The 12,569-nt window shown below is 36.7% G+C and overlaps 1 protein-coding gene across 2 annotated transcripts in view; it reads left to right on the top strand.

Annotated features, from left to right (window-relative positions):
• The window catches only part of SPOCK3 (SPARC (osteonectin), cwcv and kazal like domains proteoglycan 3), a 399,722-nt gene extending 388,014 nt beyond the window's left edge, over positions 1–11,708 (top strand). For both annotated transcript variants that reach the window (XM_034771585.1, XM_034771584.1), the window contains 3 exons: positions 6,859–6,921; positions 8,802–8,939; positions 9,971–11,708. In XM_034771585.1, the coding sequence (XP_034627476.1) occupies positions 6,859–6,921; positions 8,802–8,939; positions 9,971–10,146 (377 nt within the window). In that variant the 3' untranslated portion in view covers positions 10,147–11,708. The remainder of the gene's footprint in view (positions 1–6,858; positions 6,922–8,801; positions 8,940–9,970) is intronic.
• Positions 11,709–12,569: the final 861 nt, after the last annotated feature.

Raw genomic sequence — 12,569 nt, 5'->3', positions numbered from 1 at the left:
CTAAGTGCCACTGAAAGTAAGTTGAAAATGCCTTTCAGTGGAACTTTTATTCCTACTCACTGAAGCACTTCTGAAACTTTTACCTTATGTGCACAATTGTGTCATTTATGCCTATGAAAATCCCCTACTTAAGTCCCATTAACGTTCATTATTAAGGCTTAATCCTGACTTCACTGGGAGTTGAAGACTCTTACCACATTGCAGGGTCAGACTCTTAAACTCTCAATTATAAATCTGAACAAAAATAAGGATACTTCTGGGGATATATTTTGGCTAACTGCCTTCTTTCCTATTTAAAACATGCTATCAAATATAAGCATATTGATAACTATTGAACTAACTAGTGCAAAAGGTCAAGATTTCATCTTCCAAACAATCTTGCTTTATAATAGGACTGTCTTTTTTTTTTCATTTTTAGAAGTAGTGTACTGCTTCAATAAATGAAGTATCCTCCATCTCAAGTTGCTTATTAAAGAACATAACCAGTTCTTTTTAAAGAATACAGTTATTTTAGATTAAATTATGAATATTTTGAGGGGTGCATATTTTTTCAGTTGTCTGAAAAAGTCCTGTCATGTTACAACCTGTAAGATCAAATTTATCACAATTTTTTGTTTTTCTACCAATTGGTTCTCCTGCCAGTTTTATACTGTATATATCAGTGGTCCCCAAACTGTATTTCTCGCACCCCCCCTTACCAGTAATAGAGTGTGTTTTCCCCCTCCCCAGGAGTGGAGTCACAGCTGGGAACAGACAGCTGAGAGCGGGGGCCGGGAGCTGGTGACCAAGAGCAGGGGCTGGGAGCAGGGCCACGTAGCCAGGGCCACAGCTGCGGACTGGGTCGTGGACCGGAGTGGAGCTGGGGGCAGAGTAGGGCTGAGTGGCACTCCCTTCCCACTCCCTCATGGGGCCTGGCCTGGGCCCTGCCATGCCCCACTCGGGGAGCATGCCCCTCTGTTTGGGGACCACTGATGTATGTATAAAGCATACTTTTCACCCATTGTGCAAAGGGCACTTCCATGGGATAGTTATGGTCAGTTTTGAAGTCTACACTCTATAGACACTGTGTATAAAAACAACTGATCAGGATACTGCTAATCAGGGTCTGATGTATATGTACCTTAGTCATAGTAATAAAAAAGTTAAAAATGGAGTCGAACCTATCAGCAGCATTTAGTGGAGAGTTCTCTCCCTGTCTCAGAATCCAGCAAAGGGACTGGCCATCACAAGGTTTTATCCTCCTCCCTCGTTTCCCCACCCCCTTGCCTATGATGGCACAACAAGGTGCTGATTTAAAAGAGATTAGATTGCTGGTGTTATCAGCAGCTTGGCTGAGAGTGGGCATATAATGCCTCAACACCAGTAATGATGTGAAATTTCAGTTCTGGCAACTCCTTGAACATTTAGAACACTTCCGTGCACCCCTTCCCAAAATTAACACTACCACCAAAACCTGTCTTCTCCTCCCATTGCCAGACCTAAATATGAGAGAGTCACTGTTCTCTTTGTCAGCTACCTATTATTAGCCCTTTTATGCATAATTGTTTCCCCTTAGAATGAACAAGCCACACAATCCTCTAATAGTAAATTTCAAAATTTCAGTTTTATGCTAAGCCTTGTAATGTAATGTAATGTAATGTTTTTCTGTATTGCTGGATTGCATAATCTAAATATTTCTCTAATTGTTAATTGTGATAGAATTATTAGGTAGAGAAGATTAATGGTGTCCTTGTAACGTTCATTGAGTAAGTTTCCATTAATAAAAAGTTGTAAGTCATGTCGCCAGCTCTCTGTATTCAGCTACCTTTGTAGCTCTTTTCTGTGCAATTTTACAGCTCCAATACACAGTGTACAGATCTTGATAACTGCTATTGATTGTGTTCAAAGTGAATACAAGAATGCAACCTATGTAATATATCACAAAGGCTTCAATGCCTATATATATTTAAGACAAAGTTGTTAAAGCTACCATCTATGCAGGAGTCTCACTCCTTGGTCTCAACTTCTTAGTGCAAATCCAGTGGGATTACCCCAATCCGTAGGATGTTTGGGGGTGTTTCGCCCTTGAGGAAAGTAAAAACAAAGTGGATAGTAAACTAGCTCTTAGTGGCTATTTGCACACCACCCCATGTTGATTATTAACACTGCTTTCCATACATTCCAGTCAGTTCCTTCTTGAGCAGAAAAAGTGCTCCCTGCACATTTACTGTTGCGCCAACACTCCTCTGGATCTCAGCGATGCTTATCATATCTTTTCTTGGTCGCACTTCTGCTTCTAGGCCAGGTGGTTTAGTGCTTCTGAGTTTATCTAAGTGCTTCAGCACCTGCCTTTAGCACTTATTTTCTTTGTGCTTTGACACCTGCTTTAATGCTTCATTGCCCACCTTAATGCTGATGCACCGCTAGTCTTTGGCCTTTTGGACATTCTAGTGACTGTTTTTTCTTTTTTGCCAGTGCTTCATCATTATGGCAGCAGTGCTCTTGGTGCACCAGTGCCTGAATCTAGATGCTAGAATGCCAAAGTTTGTTAGGAACCTCAGTATCTCTCCATTGCTGCTTACCACTTCAGTCTATTAGCCCAGTGCATCTCTCGATGCATTTATACCCTTTTTTTTTCTTTTGCAGGATATAGTAAGTAAGGAGGATGCAAGACCATGTAATGTCTTCAGACCTAGTCTGTGGTACAAAAAAATGACAAAGACTGAGCTCCATCTTTCTTATGTCATCTTCCTCAGATTGTAGGGGTCTTATATATTTGTAGATGGCACTGAAGAAGTGTGATGTACACCTCAAGCCTTTACTAAGGCACGTAAAGAGATTCCTGTAAGTCCATCAAAGGGTAGACCCTGAAAGCTGAAGCCTGACTTCCCCAAGACAACTGAGGAGCAGATTGGAGTGCTAGTGCTACTGTACCAGACCCAGCATCAGTATGCACACCAGAGTGGTCTCACCACCAAAATACCCTGTATCAACAACAGAAAGGCTCCAACAAGCATCACTGACAAGCAAATGTACTTTGAATGAGCTGAAAATCCTTACAGGAGTCCAAGGCAGGAAGCACAAGGTGTATTCTGGCAACTCCTTGATGCACTTCTGTTGAAGCCCCTCCCTCCAGGTGACTCTATAACAGGTCTCCAGATTTCCCATTCCCCCTGCATTAATGCACTTGAAGCAGAGATGGGGGGAAATAGTGAGTCCAGTATAAACTGGGAAATTGGACATAATCTGTCCTGATCCTCTGCAAGGCCCACAGTACTCACTTTTAAATATTCCCCTCTCTCTGTGTTGGCAGGGTAGGCTCTCTTGGCATATTTGCATGCAAATGCCTCAAGGGTCAGCACTCTTGGCACAGGAAGCCCTGGCCTCAACACAGGTGCCTCTTGCATTAAAGGCTTCAGCACAGCTAGTGTTAGTGGCTCATGGAGCACTTACCACAATGCAGGCCACTCCACCACCATCCTGTCATCTAGACCACTCCACTGTTTGGATGAGAGCTGGCTGAAGATCAGGGCAATGAGGCCTGTTATTCAGATGAGCAGGACTCATCTGATGCCAAGTTCTTTTTTGTTCCAGAGGAGCACCAGCATAGTGACTGTGCAAGAAATGATTCTACATTTCCTTAGTCTTTACAGAAGCTAACACCACTGATTTTGAGTTAAAATCAGTCCAGGAATCTGAGGGAGTATTGCCTCCCACTCACTGGAACTGATTGAAAGATAAAGATGGCAGCATTTATACTTGGCAAGGGTGGCATGTGTCAGCCCATAGGGATTCAGCTCGAGCTCTACCTTGCTACCACTCTTTTAGGACTGGAAAGCTTTATCTGCTAAGAGAAATCTGTCAGTTTTGTACTAAGAAGCTAAAGCCCAGTAGTGAGAATCCTGCAAGATTGTATCTTCAGAGAAGCAGAATTACAGGTAAGTAATTTACCCATACTGTTACCTTTCTTATTGCTTAGTGGTATTTCATATTTTCTAATTATTCATTTTAGATCTATTGTGATAAGTGATTAGGATTATTTAGGCTCAGTACATAATATTAAAACTGCCCTGCATCAACTTTTATATGTGTATCTTTGTATTCCTGTTTTCGGATTTTTTTCCCTAGAGCTCAATACATATACTTTATTGGGCAAGTTCCTTCTCATTCAGCACATTACCCATCTTTTTTGGAAGTTGTGTATCACCCTTTGTTTCTTCCATTTCCCCAATATTATCTCAGTTGTATGGACAGCAGAATTTCAAACACTTAAAATAAATGGATGTAACCATATGCAATAACAAGTCTGAGATATAGCAGCTTTTAGCGAAGTTAAAAGACATTACTCTTAACCACACTTGTGTATGTTAATAATAATCACTAGATATCTGGACCCTTGTCTTTAAGTCCTAGGTGTGGGAAAGAAGCAATTTCTGAAGGGTTATAGTTCAAACTTATATAAAACATGAGGAATAACAGTGGTAAAAATGAGCAGTTAACAGTTAATATCTGTAACCAACATGACTGATAGCGGAACTTTTTCTGAAAGATGGTAAATATCCGCAAGGTGCTGAGTAGCTTCAGTTCCCATAAAAACATTTCTCAAAATCAGAAGCCATTAAAAATAAATGGCTATACACCTCTACCCCGATATAACGCGAATTCGGCTATAACGCAATAAAGCAGTGCTCCAGGGGGGCAGGGCTGCGCACTCCAGTGGATCAAAGCAAGTTTGATATAACGCGGTTTCACCTATAACGCGGTAAGATTTTTTGGCTCCCAAGGACAGCGTTATATCGGGGTAGAGGTGTATTTTAAAATACAAGATAATGTTCATTGACTGTTCCTGTAAAGGTAGAAAACATCCAGTGATGGTCAGAAGTTTAGCTGGGTTCAGAGGCAGAGAATTTCAATGTTTGATTCCAGAGAAAATACATCCCTTGGACATTCTTTCTTGCTCTAAGATCCCTGTGAGCAGCATCTTAGAAGAAGAGGCAGTTTTTAGGGATTTTATTCCAAACTGAATCCTTGCATATTTAGGGTGAAATCCTGGCCCCACTGAAGTCCATGGCAAAATGCCCATTGACCTCAGTGGGGCTAGAATTTTAACCGCAACCTTTCTAAGCTCATACATATGTATCTTCTTAAAATACAATTTAAAATGTGATTTGAAATGTAAAGCCAAGAGTAAATACAGCCTGATCTGTATGAGAGGTCGCTATTGGATTCCAGTTTGTATTTATTCTGTTAGATCAGATCTCATGAATAATACAAAAGGGCTGCTGATATATATAGCTTCTATACCACACATGAGGCTACCCTGTCACTAAATAAGCATGATAGGTTGTTTATTTAAATAAGTTAGTATTGATTGAATTTGAGATTTCATAGGATATTGCCTAGGGGACAATCTAGGCTAAAAGCATACTCCATGTCATCTGTCCTACAAGCTCCATTGACCTCAGACTACATGCCACAAGAATACTACTGATTCCGAAAGGAAAATGCCTCAGTAGTGACCCTGTAATTTCTTATATGTCGTATGCAGTGTTCAAAGAGAAGTGCTAGCCTTCATTCTCTATCTTTCTGTACAGTAGTATACATGCATTCACGGCTTTCTTTTTTTCCAAGGAAGTGCCTGTAGTGCTCTGACTTAGCTTTTTAGAGATAAGTTTCATAGTTGCAGAAAATTAAATATTGTTTTTGAAGAATCGAGCAAACCATAACCCGGAAGTTTGGGGAATTGAGAATTTGAATCCATATTCTGCAGCTCAGAGCCATCTCTAATTATTTAGTTAGATTTCAGTTATTTCTAAGCCTCAGTCCTTCAGCTTGTGTGTGGATACAGGGGTCTGCAAAATTGGGGCCTTAAATTGCCATAGTAGAACCAAAATCCTACAAATTTCAACAGAGAAAGTGGTGACTCAGTTACTGTATTAATAGAATGAGTTCATTTACTTATTCTGGTCACCACTATGATATAGATCATATCCTTTGGTATCAAAACATTTGGGAAATATATTTATTAAAGGAAAGTTGGTCAATCTTGCTTTTAACTACACATATTAATAGAATTACCTACATCTGAGGCCAGAATCTAGCTCTAGAACATTTTTTCCTTCACTGCACATCTGCACCCTGAATTTACATTCTATTTTCTCATCTATTTTCGGTTGTTAAAGTCCAATCCTACTCGCAGTGAGGGTTAATGGAAGTTTTCCTATTGGCTTCAATAGAAGTTGCATTGTACTCTTACACAGGTCCCAACACTGTAATATCTAAACTGCCTTAAAGGGATATTTAAGGGATAACTTTTACAACTTTCATGCTACCATGATATACACATTCCATCCATGAATATACAATTTGGTTTACTGCACATGTGCTTTATCTTAAAATCTCATATGAAAAGGTTTCCTTAAAAATGTTCACATTTAGGAGATCTTCTTACAAGAGACAATGATTTTTATGGCCTCAGAAAGAGCATGGCAATTTTAAACAATCTAATATTTAACATTAATACACGCCCTATTTTCTGAGTACATATACACACAAACACATACACAACTCCCCCTTATCTATCAGTTTCTTATGTGTCTTTCTAGCTAGGTGCAAGTACTCTTTTTTTTTTTTTTAAGGTTGTCTTATTAGATCTATCAGGCTTTGATATCTAGGTTAAAAACGCTCTTTCTCAGGTGCAGCTTTGGAAAGATCTAATCTGAGTATGTGAAATGCAAAATCTACTAAGGGAGGATGTATATGTTTCTTAATGGCAATAATTAGAAGAAACCTGAAGTATAAAAACTGGTGAAAACTCAATCATCCAACTTTCTTCTTTTGATCAGATGTAATCTATTTAACATGTTAATGTCATTTCAGACCCACCTTGCCAGACAGAGCTCAGCAACATTCAGAAGCAGCAAGGAGGAAAGAAGCTCCTAGGTGAGCCATAGATCATTCTTTTGAAGGTTTTATTGCTTACATAAATAACCCTAGTGAAACAGCTATATAAAATCAATATTAATCCAACAAAGATAGACCACACTAAATTCTAGCAACAAAATTTATGAAGTTTTTGAAAGCTATTAAACTTAGTTTTATTACATTACCTACTGAAAGATATTATATCCATTTTATTACCCTGATAGACTGTACATTTTTACAGTTATTAGGAAAAAAGACTTAAGTAATCCTAAATTAACATTTTTGCTGATATTTAACTCTAATATTTATGTAAGTAATTGAAATCTTTGTTATGAAAAATTCCATATTGTATCAAAAATGTTTCATTTCCATAACTTTTATTTTGGATATAAAATCTAAATTTCAGCATTAGCAGTCTTTATAAAAGCTGGAGTAAAAGACATAGGCAAACCCATTTGAGATGTTAGTTTTAAATTGCTCTGATTAAAAATATCTCATGCATTTTACAGTACTGACAATACATTTTAATTGTGATTTAGTTACCATTTACAGTTCTTCAAAGAACATCTGATTATTTCAAGGACAAAATTATTATAGAATTATTTTGCCTTTTACTTAAAAATAAAAAATTAAGGTTCTGATTCTATAACTCTATAATTGCTGTGCTTGCAATTGACCTGTTAATTTCAGTGGGGCTCTGTACAAGGGTTCATTTGCATGGTCCATTTGCCTGGGTATTTTGTAAATATGAGTTAAATAGGCAAATAAATGTAATCTGTTATCAACATTTTAGTGTTACAGTATTTAGCTTAAGGTTCCTAGTTCACTAAAAAACTACTATTCTGTTTTGGTGAAATTAAAAATCTGAAGAACTGCAAACATCCAAACCAATGACTAGCATGGCTAGGATCCAGGGGTGAAATTCTGACCCCATTGAAGTCAGTAGCAAAACTCCCATTGACAAGATTTCACCCAAGCTGTGACTACCATTAATTAGGACATTTCAGTAAGACATAGTGTGACTACCAAGGTAGAAAAACCTAAAAAATGTGTCTGTTAAAATAAATATATAGAACAAAAATCATATTCATTCATTGCTAAAAACTCCCATACTTGTACTTTAAAAAGTGTGTCTACTCTGAAAAAGTACTACATAAAAATGTGCCCTCTTACTTCACAGGTTTGCTCTGTGAGCATATTTCAAATCACAGGTGCTTACTTTAGTCACAGAAATACATGGTTTTTTGTTTTTGCTCATCTTAGCACTGCATTATCAACACAGCTTTGGGAGAATACGATGAATTCTATACTTTCTTTTGAATCACCACAATAGTTGACAGTGATTACATCTATACTGAAGTCAGAGATGTGTCCGAAGTATGTGTAGACATACCCAAACTAGCTTTGATCTACCTCGCTTGAGTAACAATAGCATGGAAGCCATGGCAGCACAGGTTGCAGAACTTAACATTTAGACATCTGAGCTACTCCCTATCTAGCCTGGCGTCAACATATGGCATTCAAGATTTTGGCTATGACATTCAGGGACTCTGATGTATAGTAAGAAGCAGTTGTCAGAGAATCAATGAGGAGCTTGAAAGAGGAAAGAGGATACTCCTTAATGGACTGGGCATATCCATTCTTGAGATCAGTCAAAGAGAGGCTCACATATTTGATATCTGCTCTCCCTCTATGAATAAGGAGGAAGGGGCAAATGTATTACGTATAAAACTCTTCTTGGCTGACCTCAGTAACAGAGTAAGTCAATCAGGGAGGACATTGAACAGAGATAAGACATGGTTGTTTATTTTTTATTTCGCTTCTGGTGTAATGTAGAATATTGGTTTATTCTGTACAGGTGATTGCTAATGTTATAATTTAATCTTTATGTATCATAGGGCAGTACATCCCATTATGTGATGAAGATGGGTATTACAAACCAAGTCAATGCCATGGAAGTGCAGGGCAGTGCTGGTGTGTTGACAGATATGGTAATGAGGTAACAGGTTCCAGAACAAATGGTGCTGCAGACTGTGGTAAGTGGAAGAATTCTTGCTCATTATTAAATTAGACTCTCTCTTTCCTTTGAAGTCAGTGGTCAAGCTCTTAATGTCTTCAGTGACAATAGGACTGGGACCAAACAACACAGATTTAGAAGTCAATTTGTAATTATTTTTATTTATTTATTTCACTAATTTCTGTAGCATCTATCATGCTGATAGTTATAAATAGAGACAGCCTATCTACCAAGTAATGTGGATAGTGCTTATTCTGCTCTGAATAGGATAGTTAAAATAAAGCACTACCAGCCCCAGCAGTACCTGATAAAATCAAGTTGGGTACCCAGCATTCTACTGAACTCAACTCAACAATTCTTTAATTACTTAAGTAAAAGAGATCACCTCTCTCTTAACCCCAATCAAAGTGCTCACTAAAGAGTAGCTTATATCTCATAATTATTTAAATTGACACCCCACAATTTGAAGCCAAAATGGAAGTTTTACACTTGCAATTTAAGACTAAGAAAAAGCCCTGGCACTGGAACAGTGGGCTAATATACACAGTAAAAGGAACATAAGAATTGCCATACTTGATCATACTCAAGGTCCATCTAGTCCAGTATCCTGTCTCTGACAAAGGCCAGTACCGGGTATTTCAGAAGGTGATGTAGGAACCCCACGGTAGGCATATGTGGATTTAACTGCCCCCTATATTAGCCTCATCCTGATCTCTAATAGTGAGAGATTAGCTTGAACCATTTCCATCCAAAATATTGTTATCATTAATGCTAACTTTGGATATTCTTGAGCGCCAGATAAATATTTAATCCTTTTTTAATCTTAATGAATTTGTGGCCTCAACAACTTTGTGGCAGTGAGTTCCACAGTGTAATTATACAGTGTAAAAAAAGTAGTTCCTTCTGTGAACATCAGGAACTATTGATATCAGTGGTATTACTTTTTTACTTTACCTCATTATTTAATTTAAATCAACTGACCTAAAGCCAGCTAGTTCTATAACCATGCGTTCCTATCACTATAGTATAATTTTTACACTTTTTTTTTAGCTATTGATTTAGAGATCTCAGGCGATTTTGCCAGTGGTGATTTTCATGAATGGACAGATGATGAGGATGACGAAGATGATATAATGAATGATGAAGATGAAATTGATGATGAGGATGATGATGAGGATGAAGGTGATGATGATGTGGATGATGACGATCATGATGGATACATTTGACAATATTAGAGGTCAATGAATTCTTCCTTTCTAAAATTCAAAAGGTGACATCTCATAGAAAATTCCTTTGCTCTCCAAGATCAAAAGGATTCTAAACAACGTGTATATTTTGTATGATTATTTCAAATATTGCAGCTGGAGTCATAGACTTTCTTTGTTTAAATAAGAATCATTATATTATGTGCTTTTGAGTTTTTATATGCCTTTGAGCAGAAGAAAACACATTGGAAGTCTAGCCTGAAGAAGGAAATGTGATGTGCTACTGCAAAAATAAATGTGCAAGGACAACCAAACTTTTAAAAACTTCCATGAAAATGATATTGTTTGGAACTTTGGGTGGCCTCATTAAACATGAGTTCAGTTATATGTTAAGGCGGCTTTCACTTTGCAAGTGATTTAGGCCATGTAATAGATTTCATAATTGTGCATGACCTGAATCGACAACTTATTACAATAGAAATTTCAACACACAAGTAGCATCTCGCAAACCTTTAACCAGAGGTGTGCTGTGACTGTCACATAGGAGAAAATAATGTAAGGCCCTCCTTTGTGTTTGCATTTATAGTTATATTTTTTATTAGGAAATGTCTAGGTTCTTGAAAGGATGTTTATCAAAAGCAGTAAACATGGACAGGTATTGATTCTACAAATCTAAACTTTTGTTGTCCTTTTTTTCATTTTTCTTTTAATGTCAAACTCATATAGACTTAGTTATTTACTCAAGCAGCATGATGATTTTACCCTTTTTTATTTCTATATCTCTAACAAGAAGATTAGCATAAAATATTTTAAATTGAAAAACTTTGTGTAAAATATAGTACATTTAAACATTACTGTACTTGAGAGTACTGGAACTTTCCCCAAGACAGTTCTAACCCCCCCCTAATCATACCACTTAGTTTTTCTATTTCAGAAAATAGTTCTCATCTTTATCTTAATTCAACTCCTTTTCTGTTATTAGTGCAGAAATTTAGAGAACGTATGGTAAGGTGCCTTGCAAAAATAGAAATAGAGAGGTTTTAGCATGCATACCAATATAGGCTGTTAGGCAATAGCTAAGCACACCCAATTACCAAATTAATACCAGTATAGGTACTGCTGCTGGAATGAAGAAAATGGGTTATTTTAATTTTTTTCTATTGTTATGTAATTACCATGTGGACTAGCTTATGATTATTGTGTAGAGTAGCACTTAAGATTTGACTGTAGAGAAAATTACTTTAATCACTGTATTTATGTTAGCATGTTAATTAATTGTGTAGACGTTTTGGAACTCCAACACCTTCATGCATATCAGACCTATATGGCTTTCTGCCCACAATAAAACTGAAACAACCTATGTAATATTACACGACTGATTGTGTAATTTCAACAGGGGATCACTGGTTTCCCGGATTTCCATCTGCAGTTAAATGACAGGAAAATCAATTTATTCTTTGCATTTGATTTCTACACATTTAAATACTAAATTTAATGTTTATCTTATGTAATATTAAAAAGTATAATGCATTTTCTTTTTTACTGTTATGTATAGTTTGCAAAATAAAGACTCTTGTAACCAACCTTTAGCTGTATACTGTAATGATTTTTAACAGTATAGACTAGTAGTTTGAAGTTTTGTATAACTTTTTCTATTGAAAAATCAGAAGCTCTCATGTTTCAGATACATTCCCACAATCATTAAACTATTCAACTTATGTAGAGCCATTTGTTAGTGTTTCATTACATTTCAAGAGATAAGTTTTGGATCAAGACAAAACCCATAAGAAAGATTTTTTTTTTTAATTTGCTGTATATTTAGAATTTAAGATTATTGTTTTGTCTTTTCTTCATTATATGGTAGCTAATGTTACATTTGTTTCTTATAGACCTTATCCTAGTATGAGGGACATAGACATGTTATTTTCTTAAATAAATATAGTTAAGAGTTTACCATAACTATACTGACTGAATTTCACCAAGAACTGATTCCTTGGGGGTGGAATAAACTTCTCTATATAAAAATGATTTTGAATAAAGAAACTAAAGCTAAACAGTTGTGATTATTGTCTGATACAGCAAATACTGACTGCTCTGTTTCCTAATGTGACAAATTAATATTGGCTGACAAAAAATTAGAGATGCATTTCATGCAGCTCGTGCTGCTGCTAGGAGAGTTAAGCAGCATATAATAGCACATTCATAATGTGTTTAACCATTGAACTTTAATGGGATTATAGTATGAAACTATTCTATAGTTAAAGTAATGCAAAGAACGCTGTGGGCTAAATTCTTTCTTCCCTGTGTATTCCATGTTGATCTTAATAGGAGAAGGGGATATCAGCACAGATTTAATCCTTCTGCATGATAATTGCCAGCAGATACATTGTTTTACAGAAATAATAAAGATGGTTTAATTCAGTCAAAGACAGCAACAATGAAGG

This window comes from Trachemys scripta, chromosome 5, assembly GCF_013100865.1.
Source record: "Trachemys scripta elegans isolate TJP31775 chromosome 5, CAS_Tse_1.0, whole genome shotgun sequence".
In the NCBI taxonomy this organism is placed as follows: Eukaryota; Metazoa; Chordata; order Testudines; family Emydidae; genus Trachemys; species Trachemys scripta.
This window is presented reverse-complemented; position numbering and strand designations above follow the sequence as displayed.